The sequence below is a fragment of the Seriola lalandi genome, unplaced genomic scaffold (genome assembly GCF_002814215.2).
Source record: "Seriola lalandi dorsalis isolate HSWRI2012SDOR001 ecotype SW California unplaced genomic scaffold, Sedor1 jcf7180002054977, whole genome shotgun sequence".
NCBI lineage: Eukaryota > Metazoa > Chordata > Actinopteri > Carangiformes > Carangidae > Seriola > Seriola lalandi.
Window position 1 is genome coordinate 641,174 of NW_019525527.1, and position 18,497 is coordinate 659,670.

Here is an 18,497-nt window from a genome sequence, read left to right on the forward strand (position 1 = left end):
GGGGGGGGGGGGGGGGGGGGGGGGTGTCGACCCAGGCTTTTCCATTGGTCCATTTATCAGGGGAAGTGGCACATTAATAAACACATCTCCCCAGAGGTGAGAGGAAGTAACAGAGATGAATATGGCTGCCAGTCCTGAACGGCCTCATCCGAGCCACCGCCACCATCGATAAGAAACACACACCTGATCCTCTACACCTGCCCCCCCCACCTCCCCCAATCATCACCATCAACCTGAGCTTCATCTCAACTTAAGCTAGTTAAACGTCCAAATTAGCATCCCACGACACCAGCCCCACCAACGCTAATGTGTTTGGTAATAAAGCTCCTGAGCGGAGACGTTCCTCGAGGAACGACCGGTGATGTTTTTCTCTTCTGTGGATTTGTTGTATCATCATTCAAATTCCATATGTCCCGGGATAAAGACATGTCCCCTCCCTCTCGGGTCTCAGAGCGCCGCTTTCTAAACGGATAACATATGTTGGAGATTTGTATCGGAGGACATACTTAGAAACAACCTTTTAGCCCCCGTCATTAAGGACGGCAGTGAAAGCAAACAAAGCAGAATTAATCGGTGGGGGAGGTTACGCTCAGAGCTTCACGCTGACGTAGGAATAAGCCGAACGTCGGACGTCTGTGACAGGAAGTGAAGGTTTGATCCACGCCAGATGTGCTTCGCCCCAAAGCGTTTCTCAGTAAAGTCATCAGTACAGACGGCCTTAATGTCGACGGTGGAGGAGGCCTTGTTTTAATATCATGAAGCCTGGACGTTAGCTAGCAGTTAGCTTCTCTCTTTTGGCACATTACTGCCCCCAGCTGTCAAACAGGGGAACGGCCAGTCTTTTCGTTTAGCTTTAGTTTGGGTGATCTGACATGAAGTGCTAACTACCTACTCAGAAAATGTGGAAAGATTTCAATTTAGTTCAATTCTATTTTTCTTTATGTAGCACCAAGTTATCTGAAGGCAGAGCAGGTGCAGTGTCTTTTTAATATTATTTACAGAGACACTTCCAGGTTTCTGGTTACTGTCCATCCCTCAGAGGCAGTCAGGTCAAACAGCTGGTTCACAAGATAATGCAAAATCAAGCGTTACCATTTTAAAAACACACTGCTTTGGTCCTGTATTGATCTTCACTGGATATGATTATAATTTCCCTGTGGGTGCCAGAAATCCAAAGCATCGTCCTGTAATACCGACCCAACACTAGGTCAAGTCTAATATTGGTTATATTTATCGTCCTTATCAGCTCATCTGAAGTATAAAGGAACCTCCATCACAGGCCTCTGTTAGGATTTGCTTTGGGCAACAATAATCCCAGTTTATTTAAAGAATAATTGATTAGAGAGAACTGCAGAGCAACATCAACACGCAGGAAGTTTAGAGCCACTTAGTTCCACAGAGGAGTTTAAATTTCAAGTCCTTGTCTGAATTAACATTTCAGAGCTGAGAATCGATCAGATCGCTCTGCATACATTTCCTCACAGTTGAAATCAATTCTCTGTAAATTGCCCTCATTTAACATCGTGAAGTACAAGCCAGACTGTGTGATGTTTATCTGAAGTAATTACGGGGAATTATTGTGGGAAGATTGATTGGTTATGTCTGAATCTTAATGGGGTCGCCACATGTGGGCAGATGTCAGAAGCACGGCCCCGCTGGCGTTCGTAAGGACACATTTCAGGACCAAAGACGCAGGTTATAAAACGTGGGAGGAAGACGCTGTTTAAAGGACAGTTACAACATGTTACTTCTACTTTATGGATGGCTTCACTTTCAGTTCCTACTCTTACTTTTATCTGTAACTGAGTGGCTGCTTACATTTCAGGAAATGCCCCTATTCTCATATATGGTAAAAAGAAACTGACAGCCTGAAGCCAGTTAGCTTAGCTTATCTTAGCTTAGCATAAGGACTAGAAACATAGGTTTACACAGGGTTATGTGCCAGACTTTTCTCTGCATTTCTGAAAGTCACTGCTGCACATAACGACCTGTTGATTGATACCTGATCAGTTAGAGGCAGACTGAATTATGGGAGATTTGTTCACTTATTGAAAGAGAGTTTGGTTTTTAGGACTCAAATAAAAATAAAATGACTTGATAAGCTGGAGATTCTTCCTCTATTACAACTAAACCTCTCAACTGTTTGAAATTTGTGTCACTGGGACAATTTCCAACCAGCTGCAGATCGACTTTTCTTTCAGTGGATTTCCTGCTGCCGCCACGAGACTTGGGTTTATTTCATAATATCCTCTGCCAGGCTCAGTTTCCATCACTGTGAACAAATGGTTCACTGTATTAGCTGTGAATCAATCTTGAGCACTTATTGATAGGGGTGTTCTGTGTCCGTGGGGTTTGAGTGTCGCGGGGAGGCCGCGGCGGCATCAATCACGTCGGTCCCGGCCGGAGCGAAGCAAGCTCCCTCCCTCCTCGACGCTTTAGCGCCTCGATCCTGAAATAGCACGAGCGGGCGACAGGAAATACGAAGACGACAAGGAAGTGATGAGGAGAGGAGTGACCGTTCAGATTCCAGGAATCATTCTTTTAGATTGAGAGAGTTTAGAGTCTCTCAGGTGAGCGGAGGGAGTCTTTGGGATGTGGGGTCAGAATGAAGGAGGTGAAGCATTCATCACCTGTGTCACATTAAAACCAGGTGTCTATGGAAACCTTCACACAGATCAACTGCAACAGCTCAGTTATAATCATCCTTAGTATTTTCACAGACGACGATGTCAGCGAGTTCGCACCAGAGCAGACGTCCGCAGTGTGACAGTTTAATGACCTGTTGACCCACCTGTGTGTCCACAGTGTCTCGCTTCTCCAGCCCCAGACTGACGCCTCGGCTGAGCAGGAAGAGGGCTCTGTCCATCTCGCCGCTGTCCGACGCCAGCATCGACCTCCAGACAATGATCCGCACCTCGCCAAACTCTCTGGTGGCCTACATCAACAACTCGCGCTCCAGCTCGGCCGCCAGCAGCTCCTACGGACACCTGTCGGTCGGAGGACTCAGGTAACTCACCTGAAGACACACTCCACATGAACACACTGTGAAAATGTTGCTCCTGACTAGTGGCTGTCTCATGTTCAGGTTTTAGGTTGTTGGAGATGAAATATTCTCCTGTTCCTCTCCTGTTCCTCCTACCTGAAGCATTTATCTCCCATCTAGCTCCTTTTTTCCATACCTCCTCCTTTGCTTCCTGCCGCCTCCTTTCTTTCTCATCTTTTCTTTTCCTCCACTACCTTTTGTTTTCCTCATTTCCTTTCCTTCCCACTTCTTTAAAAATAAAAATGTCAATTTAAAAAATGCAGGATCACTGTGAATCTCATTGACGTTAGCTTCTTCTTCTGCTCCTTGCAGCCCGTCCTTCCCCTTCCCTCATCCCATCAACCCCATGGCCTACCAGCAGCTCCTCTCCCAGCAGCGGGGGCTCAGCGCCTTCGGACACACTCCGCCCCTCATCCAGCCTCCGCCCACCTTCTCCAGCCGCCAGCCGGGCCTCGGCCTCTCCTCCCTGCCGGCCTCCGCCCACAACAGCGACCTGACGTCCAAGGTAAAAACACATGTCAAACAGATCATCTCTTTTTGTTTTACTCGTTTGCCAACACACAGAAGTTTGTTTGGATATATCGTCAATAAATAAGATTAAATAAGTCTGTGTATCGGCTGTTCATCACTTCTAGAGTTAAAGCCTAAAACCCTCAGTGGAAAGGGATCAGCTCTGTGAGTGTGTGAGTTTATAGAGACTTATTCTGATGAGCTGCTGGCAGCCACTTCCTGACCAGCAGAGCAGAGAAGTGACTGATCTGAAATGGTTTGATTTCAGTCATTTTGTCTTGGACTCATTGAAAGACAGAAAAGCTTTGAGAAGCGTTTTGCGGATCAAAGACGTGGAACAGAGAGAAACAGCGTCTGCTCCTGTTGCTGGAACATTTCTGGGTTAATGTCGGAGCGTTCAGATAACTGCGGTCTGTGTTCTTGTGTACGCTCTCAGGATGATTCAGTCGTCCCGTTGTTCTCCTGATTTCTCTGTGGATTTTGGCCGAAGGAAATTCCCCTTCTTGCTCTCCAGGTATTTCTTGTTGGCAGCTGCTGAAACAGCTTCTTAGCCAAACCTTGAATTTAGCTGCTCCGCTTTCATACTGTTTGTTCTCACGGTGGATTTTATTTGCCGCCGCTGCCTCTTAAAGCCGGCGTTATCACCCCTCTTCGGCGGGTCACAGTTTACTGCTGTTATGATTTGTGGTGTCGACCTCAGAACAAGCAGCGTCCCCTCGGAGGTAAACACTCGGTGGGGGAGACAGTTTGGAGGGTGACCCATCATTTCCCTCCACCCACACCAGCTTATCCTGTCAGCTCGTCTGACTCAGCCTGAAATTATAGATGTGTGTTAAAGGTCAACGAGGGCACGGGGAGGTGGAGACTCTTCATCGGCTCGGCCTCTACCGCCAGAGCTGATCTTCATACAGTGATGAATCAGTTAACGACGACGAGTGAAGGCTTGTGTTGATGTTTTCCATCAGGTTTCAGAATCTGGAAACTGAATCTCTTCTTCTTCCGTCCTCAGAACCCCAGCGGCGACTCGGCCGTCAGCAGCACAGTCGACCCCATGATCACCAAAAGGTCAAAGGTCAAGAGTGAAGCCGAGGGACTGCGGCCTTTGTCTCCTTGTTCACCGGTACGAGAGACAAATCTTTTTTTCACATCATGTAACAGTTTCATTAAACCTCAGAGGGCTTGTTCTGTGTGAATGCTTTAATTATTAAATCGTCGTCGACCTTTGGACAAAGTTTTTAAAGCGTCTGGTTCTGTGAGTAACTTCACGTTTATTTAGTTCAAATATCAGAGATGTCTGACAATCTTTGGACAGATCAACAGTCGTGTGAGAAATTAGAAGCAGTTACTGCCTTTAGCTGATAAAGACACCGACACGTTCAAAGTGAGGAACATTCAAAAAGCCTGAGAGGAGATTTTATAAAGAGGAAAATAAAACCTGACATCCTTTTTTCAGAACATTCTCTGGAGACATATTTGGTTACATCAGGGTATTTTTTATTATTTATAGAGGGAGGACGTTTACGGGTGTTTTGTAAAGTGAGGACAGTTTTTGAAATTGAAGACGCTGGAAACCGAGGACACTTTTGGAAATCAAGGGCATTAATGGAAAGTAAGAGGACTTTGGACAAGAGTCAAGACATTGTTTAAAGTGAGGACAGTTTGGTAAAGTTAAGACAGTTTTGCATAATGACGACATGTTTGTAAAGTGTCCTCATTTGCATGTGATGAGCTCCTGAGTGGGTTTTTTCTGCCGTTTCCTTTGTGTCCTGCTCCATGGCGTGACTCGCAGCCCCAGGGAGCCGCAGCCCCCCCCCCCGACCCCCTTGTAAAATATGTCTCAGATAAAGAAAAACTCCACATGATAAGAGCTTTGCATCCATTCATTTGGTCGCTCCTGCTCCCCCCCCTCCCTGCCCCCTCCCTCTCTCTCTCCCTCGCCACTGTAAACTGTGCCAGAGCACTTCATTTTCATGAAATATTGGCCGGGCTTTATTGTCATCTGAGGAGCCTTTTTCTCTTTCTTTTGACAAATTTGCGGCTCCTCTCCGATAGCGAGGCAGGTTTGGGCTTGATGCATGGGGACGGCGGTGCGCACAGTCGTCTTGGGGCCACCAGAATTGATGAAGATAGTGTGCGTGGGGCAGAGACAAACATGCTGCAGTCAGCAAGTTGTGTGTGTGTGTGTGTGTGTGTGTGTGTGTGTGTGTGTGTGTGTGTGTGTGTGTGTGTATTGTAGAGGTGTACAGGAAGCCGGGCGGGACCAGCCGTGTGTCAGTTTCAGTCTTACAACATGCATGTGTGCTCTTCCACTGCCGTCTTAATGAGGACATTTAACTCATTAGTGAAACGGTGAGTGAGGACTTTTTGGAGAGTGGGGACATTTATGAAATATCAAAAGGTTTTGGAAAAAGTAATGACGTGTCAGGAAAGTCAAAATGTCTTTTGGAAATTGAGGACATTTTTAATTGTGAGGACATTTTTAATTGTGAGGACATTTTTGCAAACTGCAAACCTTTTATTAAAAAATCTAAATACTTTTGGAAGTTTTTTAAGTTCACAGACTTTTTTTTGAAAGTGAAAAGTTGTTATTTTTGGAACGTGAGGGACTTTTTGGAAATTGAAAACATTTTTGGAAAGCTGTCAAATGGGTGAGAACTTTTCTGAAAGTCTGAATATTTTTGCAAAGTGAGAAAAGGTTGAATCATGAGGACATGTTGTCTTGGGCTGTTTAAAGGATTAAAACTGGGCTTGAAGGTGAGAATCAGATTTAAATGAAGGATTGTAGGAAGCATTTTGTCACGTGAGTCTCACTGATCATTCTCTGCTGTTTGAAACACAAAGTTCCCGTTGTTTGTTTTTCTTGTGCGTTTGGTTGGTTTATCTTCACACTGCCTAATTACAAGCTGCAGCACGAGCTGTAAGCAGAAGTCACATGTGTGTATTTGTGGTGGAAGTTGTCAAAACAAATCTGATTCCAAACTCTTTAACTTTAGTGAACCATGATGGATTTAATCTGTAATTTACTGTCTCTGCTGCTCAAATAAAACATATGAACAAACAGCTGAATGAGTCTGAACAGCTGTAAACTGTTCCACGTGTGCTCGGCGTGAACACGCCCGTAGAGGACGAAAACTTGATGTAAATGAGTGATGAAAATGGAAGATGAACTGGTTTAAATCAAATGTAGCTAATTGTTTTCTACTTATAGCTCACAGTTTAAGTCATGTCTGATCTCTCTCCACAGAACCACCACGGCAGCCTGTTGGACCTGAAGGACGACGTGGACCGGGACGAATGCAAACAGGAGCCCGAGGCGGTTTATGAAACCAACTGCCACTGGGAGGGCTGCACCAAGGAGTACGACACGCAGGACCAGCTGGTCCATGTAAGTGAACTAAAGAATCTCTGCTGCAAAAACATCAGGCCACGACTAAACTGTTATCCGACCTTTAACTTGGAGAAAAGACTCAATGCAGAAGATTCAATCACAAGTAAGGGGACCTTGAGTTAGGAGGACTTCCTCAAACGACCGTTCCCGAGGTGAAGACTGAAGTCTCGGAGCAGACACCTGAGACACCTGATAAGGAAAGGTTTCCAGTCCGTCCTCTGCTCGACGACCGGGCGTCCAAACCGTCATCAGTTCCATGTTTTCCCATCACACCGAGCGGCGTCGTGGTTAAAAGGGTCTTAAGCATTCCACACCTCCACTGAAGCACAGAGAGAAGAGAGGGAGCAGGGTGAGGGGATTAGTGAGGGTCTGGGGGACTGGGGGGGGGGGGTCTGCTGTTGTCCGTCATTCATTAAACTCAGATTCTTCTTTCTGTCTGAAGAAAATCTCCCATAAAGCACCTCACCGCCGCCTCACCTCTGTGATTGTTTAAAGCAGCTATGTGTGGCATTTTCAAACATCAGTGTTTCATTGTCGACATGATTCTGAGGCTTTGAAGTGATTCCTGTAAACAAATGAGACTGTGGTCGAGCTAATTGTGAGCAGTATTGTTACAGAGCTATTGTTTTCTACAAATGAAGACCACATCTCCATCACTTCCTTCCCTCTCTCTGGCAGAACGCCACTCTTCTTCTCTGCCATTTAAAGATAAACATTTATCATTTCCCACTGACCTGTCATCGTTTCATCCCGTCTGCTCTGGGAGAACAGCGCCCTCTCTCTGTTTGGTGTTTTCATGCTGGAGGTGTTGGTACTTGTATTTTTTGTAAGTCTTGACGGAGGCAGGCTAGCCGTTTCCCCCTGCTTCCAGTCTTTATGCTAAGCTAAGCTAACCACATCCTGAGTCCAGCCCGACACTTAAAGACATGAATCCGATCTGAACATCTCTCTCTCAGAACTGAAAGGAATAAGCTTCTTTCTCAACGTGTTCAACTCTTCCTGAAAAAGGGTTTCAATGATTTGATAAGTAGGTGATTAAAAAATCTAAAAAACAAAAGGATCAGAAGAGAGAAGAAGAGAGAGAGACTGAAAAATCCTAAAAACTTTTCTCATAAAACAAGTGAAAAAAATCAGTTTGACCAGTTTGAATATTTTAACTTTAACATCATTTTAAAAAAACAAGAGAAAAACAGAAGTTAGTAGAATTGATAAAAACGTGTCTTTATACAGGATGAATTCTAATTATCGCCCAGAGAGATTTTACGACAATAAAACTTTAACTGAAAAATGACTGGTGAAAAGTAAGATTTTTAAATTGTGGGACTTTTTGGATTTCACTTTTGACCCCGACTTTCATCTGGGCCGATATAAAGGATCCATGTTCTGCTAATTAGTGGGACTGTAACACTTCTCTCTGCTGCAGCCTTCCTCTGAGGTTTACACTGAGAAGATGGATTTCTACAGAAAGATCCTGCCGAGAACAACATGAGAGCCTCTTAGTGGACAACTCTCTCCACAAACCACTCATTTCTCTGTGTGTGTGTGTGTGTGTGTGTGTGTGTGTGTGTGTGTCCCACAGCACATCAATAATGACCACATCCATGGAGAGAAGAAGGAGTTTGTGTGCCGCTGGGAGGACTGTTCGCGGGAGCAGAAGCCCTTCAAAGCTCAGTACATGCTGGTGGTTCACATGCGCCGACACACAGGGGAGAAACCACACAAGTGCACGGTGGGTAACGGATGGCCTCGGTGCCCCGACGGGCCCCCACAGGCCCCCGGAGGGCGGCAGCTCATTCTCTAAACACTGAATGCATTTTTGTACACCCGTGCACACGCACGCACACACACACACACACACATGCACGCACACACACACCCTTGGGAGGCCAGGACTGAAGATTGCTTTCTTCTTCTGCTCATGGCCGATTATATAAATACATAAATCTCACAGCAGCTACTTGATGTGAAAGTGTCATTAACGAATAAAAGACCCTCAAGATGTTGAAACATTAAAACTGCTGCATCTTTTTAACTGAATTCGTTTTCATATCACAGCTGAAGATTTCTCATTACATTCAAATTCTGATCAACTCGTCAATAGATTTATTGACAATTGGCTCATTCATGTTCATGAACAGTGAAACTGGAGCAAATTATAATTATTAACATTTTGTAAATAATCTTAAATAATTAGATTAAAAAGAAGATGATCGCTTCATCTAAACATTATTTTCTGGATCAGCTGATCAATCATTCGTCTGCACAATATAAAGTCCATTATAATTTCTCAGTGACATCTTCCAACGTTTTGAGAATAAAAAGTTCTGCTTGAAAACAGATAACTGACATTAATCATCACATTGTTTTAAAAGGAAGGATTTTTTTGGGTCATAATTTTACATTTTAAGGAGTTACATCATTAAGAGTGGACTTCTCCTTGTCAATCTTTTTTTTCATTGTGACAAGCTTAAACACATTAGCATAAATACCTAAATGAATAAGAATGTAGATTTATTCTTTCAGACGAAGCAGATTATCTGTAGTTTTGTAATAAACCTATTTTCTACTTATCATTATTAATATGAATCAATATTAATATTTGAAAGAGACTGTTCCTGTCAGGATATAAACAAACGACTGACCTGCTGTTTACAGTCACAGACATTGTGTAGATGCATATTTTATCATATATTTTAGTGATTTTGTTCTTTATTTAGTTAAACAGATGCTGCCAGTAAAGACTGTATCAGTGGGACTAACGCTGGCCGCTCTCTCCTCTCCTCTGCAGTTCGAGGGCTGCTCTAAGGCCTACTCTCGTCTGGAGAACCTGAAAACACACCTGCGCTCACACACCGGTGAGAAACCGTACGTTTGCGAGCACGAAGGATGCAACAAAGCGTTCTCCAACGCCTCGGACCGAGCCAAACACCAGAACCGGACGCACTCCAACGAGGTACGAAAGACTTGTCACCTTTCCTCCTAACAGCCACAGCTGATGCCAATCACTGCTCTTCCTCACACACTGACACTTGATGACAGAGCGCAGAGGTGGCGAGTTCAGCTTCCTGTGGCCCACATTTCCCTTACATTAGACCTGAGGCAGCGCGGTGTGCACGCCGCCGTACAGGTGTCCACCACCATGTTTGTGTGTTGCTTCAGTACCGCTGTGTATGTCTGCAGACGTTTGTGAGTAAATAATGAGCTGTAGACATAATGAGCACAACGGCCCACAATGCATTAGGGTGAATCATGCTCGCCGCTCCCCCTCCGCCCCGCAGAGTGGGACCACCTGCAGACGGCGAAGACAAAACGAAACCTGGAAGCGTTTCAGAAACCTCGCTGCTTATCCATCAGCAGGGCGGCAGAGTGGGAATTCACCGTCACTGCAACAACCCACGAACACACCGAGGCTCTCATACCACACACACACACACACACACACACACACACACACACACCTGTACACAGACAGTAACTGCATGCACAGTGAATAACCTAATAAAATCAAAACAAGACTCTCTCTCTCGACCACAACGATCATTTTATCTGCTGACACCGGATTATTTGGACTTGAAGGCGCCGCAGCTCAGCCAGTCTTCTTTGTCTCTGCAGAAACCCTACGTATGTAAGATCCCCGGCTGTACCAAGCGATACACAGACCCCAGCTCTCTCAGGAAGCACGTGAAGACGGTCCACGGCCCCGAAGCCCACGTCACCAAGAAGCAGCGCAGCGACCTGCCGCCCAGGCCGCCGGCGCCCAGGGAGAACGGCGAGAACGAGACGGGGCCCAGAGAGAGGATCCAGAGGGAGGACAAGGTATCGGACAGCGGCTCCCCCAGAGGCGTGGAGGACTACCTGCACGTCAAATCCATCAAGACAGAAAACTCTGTGGTAAGACGACTTTATACGGTTCAGAAAGGGATTCTTCATACTAACTGCTCTACACTGCCTTTTCTTCAGCTACACTGTTAGCCTTCAACCTAATCAATAGAGACATGAGTATTGTAAATAACAGCAGCACACCTCTTCATCCTAACGTTTCTTCTGCTCGGTGCCTGACTCTTCATTTCTCTCCTTCCCTCCTGACGGACAGACCTTGCTCAGGTGAGCTCACCTCTGGTTTGTTATCTCACAGCATGTTCCGCCATCTTTCACCATCCTTCAATGTCTTGTGCCATTTTACTTCATCAGGTGAACAGTGTCATGCCACAGTGAGATAATGATAAAGAGGGGGGGGCTACACAAAGCAGCTGCTGACACATAGGTAGCCATGGTAACTGAAGGTACAGAAGTTAAAAGGCCTTTATTGTTCTGGCTACAGGATTAACAACCTCACACCTGAAGAAGGAGTTTTATTGGATAGTGAATGAACCGATCATATACATATATACATATCGAAACATATTCATCATTATAATAGTTTTTATTTGTTCGCCCGCTTGGCTTCTCTTTAATAACTCGACAGACTCAAACTGAAGAAACGAGGATTATAGATTTCTATTTGTCAGGTGACGTTAATAACCGACAACACGAGAGACGGTGTACATCACTTTCCCTGTACACAGGCAGTTTAAACCTACAGTGGAGACCTATCAAACACCCATCACAGAGCCTGAACATGATAAAAGCCACTGCAGGATTAATATTCAAACACTGGGAATTGGCTGTGGAGCTCTGTGCAAACAGAGCCAGCTATCAAGCTGTGATCAAGACAGCTTTTTAGCAGTGAATATATTAGAGACTGCGAGGAAACAAGGCTGGGCAGGACCGATTCAGAGGGATACACACTATTATTTACACAGTATTGTTCTTAAGTAAAGAGCAATGGTTGAATTACTCATTATGTTGAACTCTACATAACAAATGAACTCCCATTTACTCCAGTAAAACTAAACATGGTGAAAGTGACGATAGCAAATGTGAAATCCTTTGACTGACTTACTTTGAAGTCGTAGTAGTTTAACTTTATGTCTTTGTTAAAAAATATGAGAAAAGAATGTTTTTACAGCCTGATGCTTTTCCTCTTCTTTTCTTCATTGTGAACAGTCGGTGATTAAATGAAGTCATGCAGGTGGCAGAAAGAGAAGCTCTGAATTCACCATGAATCTAACAGAAACAAGTGAAAAGTTCACACTCACCTACATGTTAAAAAGCCCCCACCCTCAGAGTTTGTGGAGAAACAAATGTGATCACATCTCGTGATGATTGGCCCGGCGCTCTGGCTCAGGCTCAAGCCGTCTTTCATCCTGCCCATTTCTAATTCACAGACAGACTAAGACGGTCTGTAATCTGCGGTGCGCCCCCACCTCTTCACCCCATCCCAAAAAACACTCATTATTTACAATTAAGCTGGGGGAGGATAAAAGACTCAATGATTCACTGTTCCTCGTGCCATGTTAACCACTGCTCCACTTTTGTTCTGGTAAAGAAAAGTTGTTTTTTTAGGACAAATAGTTGTGTCTTTTCTGTTTTTCTCATCCTCTTTTCATCTTGTCTGCTCTTTCTTTTTCTACATTTCTCTTTCCTCTCGCTCTGTCCATATCCTCCATTCCTCTTTCTAGATGTATCAGTCCAGCCCTGGCGGTCAGTCATCATGTAGCAGCGAACCATCACCACTTGGCAGTGCCACCAACAATGACAGTGGAGTAGAAATGGCGGCGCACAGCGGGGGAAGCCTGGGGGACCTCAGCACCCTGGACGACCTGCCCTTTGTGGAGTCCTTGGGCTTTGAAGATTCCACCGGCGGAGTCGCGGCCGTGGGTCTCCACTTCCGAAAGCAGCTCGGCACCAGCCAGCTCCTGGAGCATCTGAAGAGGGAGACGCTGAAGACAGTGAGGGACTCGTGTCGGTGGGCCAACAACCCAACACCCCCGGTCCTCGGCACCAAGCTCCCACCCATACCAGCGAGCGGTGAGTGGAGAGAAAGCAGCATTTTTATGACAATTAGATCCAACAGTTACAGTCAGAGTAAGGATTAAAAATATCTGGGCTCAAGGTTCATGAGACTGAATGAAAACATTTCCATCTCTTCGTTCCCAGGGTCCCTCCTGGAGAGTCCAAGTATGGGTGGTGGTCCGGTGTCCTTCCCTGGTTTAGGCTTGGGTAAGCTGAGCTCTGGTAAAGCCACTCTGCTGGAAAACCTGTCAGAGCGCCGTGACAGCACCTCCAGCACCCTGAGCTCAGTTTACACCCTCAGCCGCCGCTCCTCAGGCATCTCCCCCTGCTACTCCAGTCGACGCTCAAGCCAAGCCTCGCAGTTCGGTGCCAACCGCCCCAGCAACCTCAGCTCTGCCGACTCTTACGACCCCATCTCTGCAGACATCTCACGGCGCTCCAGTCAGACCAGTCAGTTCGGGGGGAGCAGCGGAGGAGCAGGAGTGTGCGGAGGAGGGGGCCTGGCCGGCCCTCTCAGCCTGACCCCAGCCCAGCACTACCGCCTCAAAGTGAAATACGCAGCTGCCACTGGGGGTGCACCACCTACCCCTCTTCCATACATGGACCAGATGTATCTGAAGACCCACTCCGCCCTGTACGGGGACCCCCAGGAATCCTCCACCACCAACAAAGGCCTGCCCTCCAGGCAGTACAGCAGCTACACCACAAGGAGTTTGATGCCCCATGAGGTCCCGTCTAACATCCCCCGCCGAGCCAGTGACCCTGTGAGACGGGTGACCATAGATTCTCTCAGCCAGCCACAAATGCAGCGCTACAACAGCATGGGTACACTGAATGGGGGGGTGACCATGCAGCCCTATCCGCCTCCTGCATCAGATCGCCGTCATTTATCCCAGCAAGGCTGCCAGCGACCAGACGGTCTCCAGCGCTACCCTTACAGCCTGCGGCCCCCCAGCATCTCTGAGAACATCCCCATGGAGACGATAACAGGTGACATCCCTGAGGAAGACCTGATGCTGCCTGACTTCCCCACTGACAACAGAGACACAACCTGCAGAGTGTCAACCAATCAACAGGATTTCCAAGGAAACCCCACTCTCCAGCAGCAGGCGTACCATCAGGGAAGGATGGCCGTCGTCAATAGCAACATTAACCTGACCACTCCCAGCGTGAGTCCAGGGCAGCAACGACCCAAGTATCCCTCTTCACCCGGGGACAGTAGGACCACTTTACCTGTCTCTTTGGGACTCACGGATGTCGGCCAGCACCACTCCAGACTTCAGGTCCGAGGGAACCTGGCTGTCCTCCAGCAAAACCAGAACTTTGGATCCATTTACAACAACCAGCAGATGATTCAAAACCTCACTAACACAACACAGCAGAGATGCAAACAGCTGAATACTGAACCAGGAGCAAACGGCTTCCAGCAGCAGAGATTCCAGCAGCCGTCAAATCTCAATGAAGCCGTTAGCGCTCAGTGCAGGTTCAACGAAAGCATCGCTCCCTATGATAAGAACGGTAACGCCAGCTATCCGACTTGTAGCAACACAGCAGCAGTGAATGGGAGCATGCTAAGCCCCGCCCTCAAACAGGAGCCCGTTGACATGGAGACCATCGACATGCACTTTGCTGATGCTGGATTTCAGCCTGTGCAAGTTAAAACTGAGGACCATGATGTATCCATCATGATTTCAGATCAGCAGAATCGTAATATGACTTCCCAGAATCCCTTGCAAACTGGGAATCACAGCCATCTCCAGCCAAGGCCGCCAACAGAACCCAAATCTATGAACAGGCACCTTCCAGGTCCGAAAGTGACGCAGCAAATGAGGCATCAAAGTAATGCAAACCCAGAAGTTGCTTCCAAACGATCCAATGGTGGAGTTTTGGGACTTCACTGCAGCGACAGCTCTGACGACAACGCCATGTACTACACAGGGCAGATTCAAGTATTTGAGCCGAACGGGAACTTGGAGCATCATGTTTCTTCGGTGGTGAACGTGCCTCCCTTTGAAAACAACACAGCATCTCTGAGTTCAGGCGACAACCAGGCGTCCAGGACTGTCGACTGTAACGCAGCACTGGAACAGGCGCAGATAGACTTTGATAGCATGCTCGACGACGGGGATCAGTCCAGCCTGATGTCAGGGACCTTGAGTCCAGGTCTGCTCCAGAATTTGTCCCGCAGTTCCTCCCGCCTGACAACGCCCAGGAACTCAGTCACGTTGCCCTCGGTACCGGCGGGAACAGGGAACATGGCCATCGGAGATATGAGTTCACTGCTGACTGCTCTGGCAGAGGAGAACAAGTTCCTCAACTTGATGTCTTAGCCACATGTCAGAAAGCTCCTCTGACGGAACTCTATTTGCAGAAGTGTTGAACTCCTTATGCACAATAAACATTCAACCACAGACTTCAAACTGATGTGACTATGTGCCAAAAAGCCTCTGCAGTATGTGACTCTTGTTTTCTTGTACAGTCTCATTTGTTAATTATTTAAAATGGCAATTTTCTATCTTTTTTAAAAGCCATATTTTTGTTTTGTTTGCCTTAGGTAGTAAATATGATGTAAACAACAGAATTCAGTTGTGGTACAGGTTTGCAGTAAGATCAGTTTACTAAGTGCCTGGCTCAGCCAAAACATATGCATGTTGTGCATATGACAACATTTAAAATGTTTAAATGCAACCAGGTAATTATCTGATATCTACATATTTGGAATGTGTCATCATCAGCAACTTGTTTGGAACGTTTTACACTGTAAATTACTTGAGCTCAACTTTATCTCGTCACGTCGCTCATTTCTGCTCGAGGAGAAAACGGTTCAATCACAACCTTTCTCCCTCTGTCATCACTGCATTTCAAGTTTACAGTCACTGTCCTCAGTGAGCCATTATTTGAGTGCTGCATTGCTGCTGAGATTAACTGTGACATCTCAGTGTCAGGCATCAGAGACTTGATATGTGACTGGAATTATGAACCCGTGCATTGGAAAAGAAAAATAAAGCGGCAGTGCTCCTGCAGCGAGAGGAGACGTCAGTGTGTCGTCCTGAATCCAGAGGAGAGAATCAAACCGTTTCCTTTTGTACATTGTTGCACCAGTTCGTCCTGCTGGTTATATGTAAATATCATTTGTACATTTTTAAAAAATACAATATTGATTTTTCTAAACAAATATTGTTTGTGTTGTCCTTCATACAGATGTTTTTATTACAGAGGTTTTGTCATCCAAACAGTATGACATCATCTGTCAGCGACCACCAATATGTTACATCTGTAGTTCAGTGAGGCACGAGAGCTCCTCTGTTAGGGGGAAGGAGAGTCAGTGGTTTGGGTTAACATAACTAGTTGTTAGAGTAAAAGCTCTACTAAGCGAAGTTTAGGGAGAGGTCGTGGTGACGGTTTAAAAATGACCGTATTCTTTATTCTTTATTAACTGTAATTATGAAAGGCATATTGATCGTTGACCCATCCCTCCACCAAAGGATGCAGGTCATGGTCTGAGTCTACGGGAACAGATTGAAATGAAAAGATGACAGCGTCATGATAACAGCTGAAGAAAGCTGCGGTCTGTTCTCGGACATGTGCTGTCACCCTTCTTGTTGTGACTGAGTAAATATTGTTATTCATCAGTCCGTCTCTTGATCGCTTCAATAATTCAACAACAAAACTTTTGTCTTTGAAGCCACGTTCCTGCTCCCCTTGCCGACAACGCACTTTCCTCAAGCCTTTCTTGTTGAATGTCAGACTGAGGCGCCGCACATTCTTAAGACGCTGCACGACGTCTTTGAAATAACTTCCCCTGACCTCGTCTTACCTCGCCAACAAGAGCGGGCTTGACATAATGTAAATTCTCACTCAGAGGCTGATGAAAAAGGACGCTAACAGGAGGGGAAAAGGCTAGACGCGTGCCGAGCGGCCGCTGCTGCTGCAGTTAGCCTGTGTGTACTTCAATATTAGCTCTGACAGAGCGGCCCAGAGGACGCAGCTGCTGAAACCACATAAAACAAAGCAGCTGAGAGGAGCGAGAGGTTCCGGGGACGCAGCGCTGAGCGTTAGTGAGAGGAACAAATGATTTTAGTCTGTCAGGGAATTCAGCCGAGGACACGTTTGATCTGGAGTTTGTGATTGCTTTTGCCACTGGAATTCCTTATTCTCTGTGAGATGTGAAGTGGGAGAGAAAATAGCCCCGGGCTGTGAAATCCAACCAGGCTCCGAACAAGAGGTGGAGATAAGACTCGCAGAGATCACGCATTACCAGCACCTTCATTTATTGATGGAGATAACGGCGTGAGAAAGATGAAAGACGGACTTCAGCATCCCGCCGACAAATCCATGGATTATAATAGTAATTATAATTCATTATAAAAGAGCAGGTTTCAGTTATGAAAATGTCACGTATGTTACTTCAAATAAGATGATTTTGGAGGGACAGACTTTAGAAAGAACTCATTTCATTCCTACTGTGGCTGGGCAGAGAGGATTAAATTCATATGAGCTTTTTAACTCAAGCTTTCAGCATTTTTTATTTAATAAAGTAACAACAAGCAAGAAGAAGAAGTTGGTGATAATTATGTTGACGAGTTGAAGAATTTGAAGCACAGCCTTTTGGAGTCGTGTTTAATTCTCTCTCTCCTCTCGACCAGTGCAGGACTGATTTTAGGTTTAGTGTCTGTGTTTCACGTCATGAAATGAGAAACTAAACATCTGTGTAAATCTATGGCATTATTCAAAATCTAATAGTTACTGGTGGGAAATCCAACATTTGCTCCACATACCTCCTCCTGCAGATGTCTGTGAATCCATCCTCCTGCTTCAAACGTTGAAGGTCTGTGCTGTAACAGAGACAAAGACCAATCAGAAATCTAAGGGACCAAATACTGTGAAGCAGCAGCGTTTTCCTGCTTTTATTATATTATAAAGACATTATATTGGGTAAAGTCAGATTATCAAGTGCTAAAGCAGGTGAAAGGTGCATTGTGGGGGTTCCCTGGCAGAGACTCAGCGTCTGATTAAGGGCCTTGCTGCATGCTCTTCCCCTCATCTCCCTCAGATTTAATCAAAAATGCCACAATTAAGGAAAAATTAAACAAGTGAATTCCCAGATCATCACTTCAATCCCAGATTTGAAATGAATACAAAATGAATTGACTTGTCTAAAGTAAGGGAGGACTCAGCTAAGAGCCATCTCCAGTGAGCACTCGGGGCTGGTGGAGGTTTTACAGTGTGAGCTCATGGCGGGGCAGTAAACAGGCCCGTCTGCCCAGAGTTTAAAGGGCTTCACAGGAATGTGTTTTACAGCGAGCGCTGCATTCTCCGGCGTCTCATGGGGCTCGGAGCTCCAGAGCCTCTTTATGAGCCACGAGCTTTTCAAAACAGTCGGACAAACTAACAGCTACCTGCAACACACACACACACACACACACACACACACAGCGCTACCTAAAGCTTAAATTAACCTGAATTTAATCCTGAGATGATGACACATTCTCTGCAGCATGGGGTCCATCAGGCCGACTGTAATTATCACATCCACTGTAACCTGCCTGTGGCCTGCTGGCCGAGCAGCAGCAGCAGCAGCAGAAAGGCAGGAAGCGGCTGAAGCTGGAGCATCCATCAATAGGTGGAGGTGGGAGAGACAAAACATGACGACCTTCCCCC

The 18,497-nt window shown here is 46.1% G+C and overlaps 1 protein-coding gene across 1 annotated transcript in view; it reads left to right on the forward strand.

Moving 5' to 3' along the window:
- Positions 1 to 16,005, forward strand: part of LOC111646880 (transcription activator GLI2-like) — a 64,962-nt gene extending 48,957 nt beyond the window's left edge. The window contains exons 6-14 of the mRNA XM_087171156.1: positions 2,806 to 3,007; positions 3,356 to 3,548; positions 4,563 to 4,673; positions 6,798 to 6,938; positions 8,521 to 8,670; positions 9,730 to 9,894; positions 10,554 to 10,832; positions 12,503 to 12,851; positions 12,981 to 16,005. Of these exons, the coding sequence (XP_087027282.1) occupies positions 2,806 to 3,007; positions 3,356 to 3,548; positions 4,563 to 4,673; positions 6,798 to 6,938; positions 8,521 to 8,670; positions 9,730 to 9,894; positions 10,554 to 10,832; positions 12,503 to 12,851; positions 12,981 to 15,166 (3,776 nt within the window). The 3' untranslated portion in view covers positions 15,167 to 16,005. The remainder of the gene's footprint in view (positions 1 to 2,805; positions 3,008 to 3,355; positions 3,549 to 4,562; positions 4,674 to 6,797; positions 6,939 to 8,520; positions 8,671 to 9,729; positions 9,895 to 10,553; positions 10,833 to 12,502; positions 12,852 to 12,980) is intronic.
- The last annotated feature ends 2,492 nt before the right edge of the window (positions 16,006 to 18,497 follow it).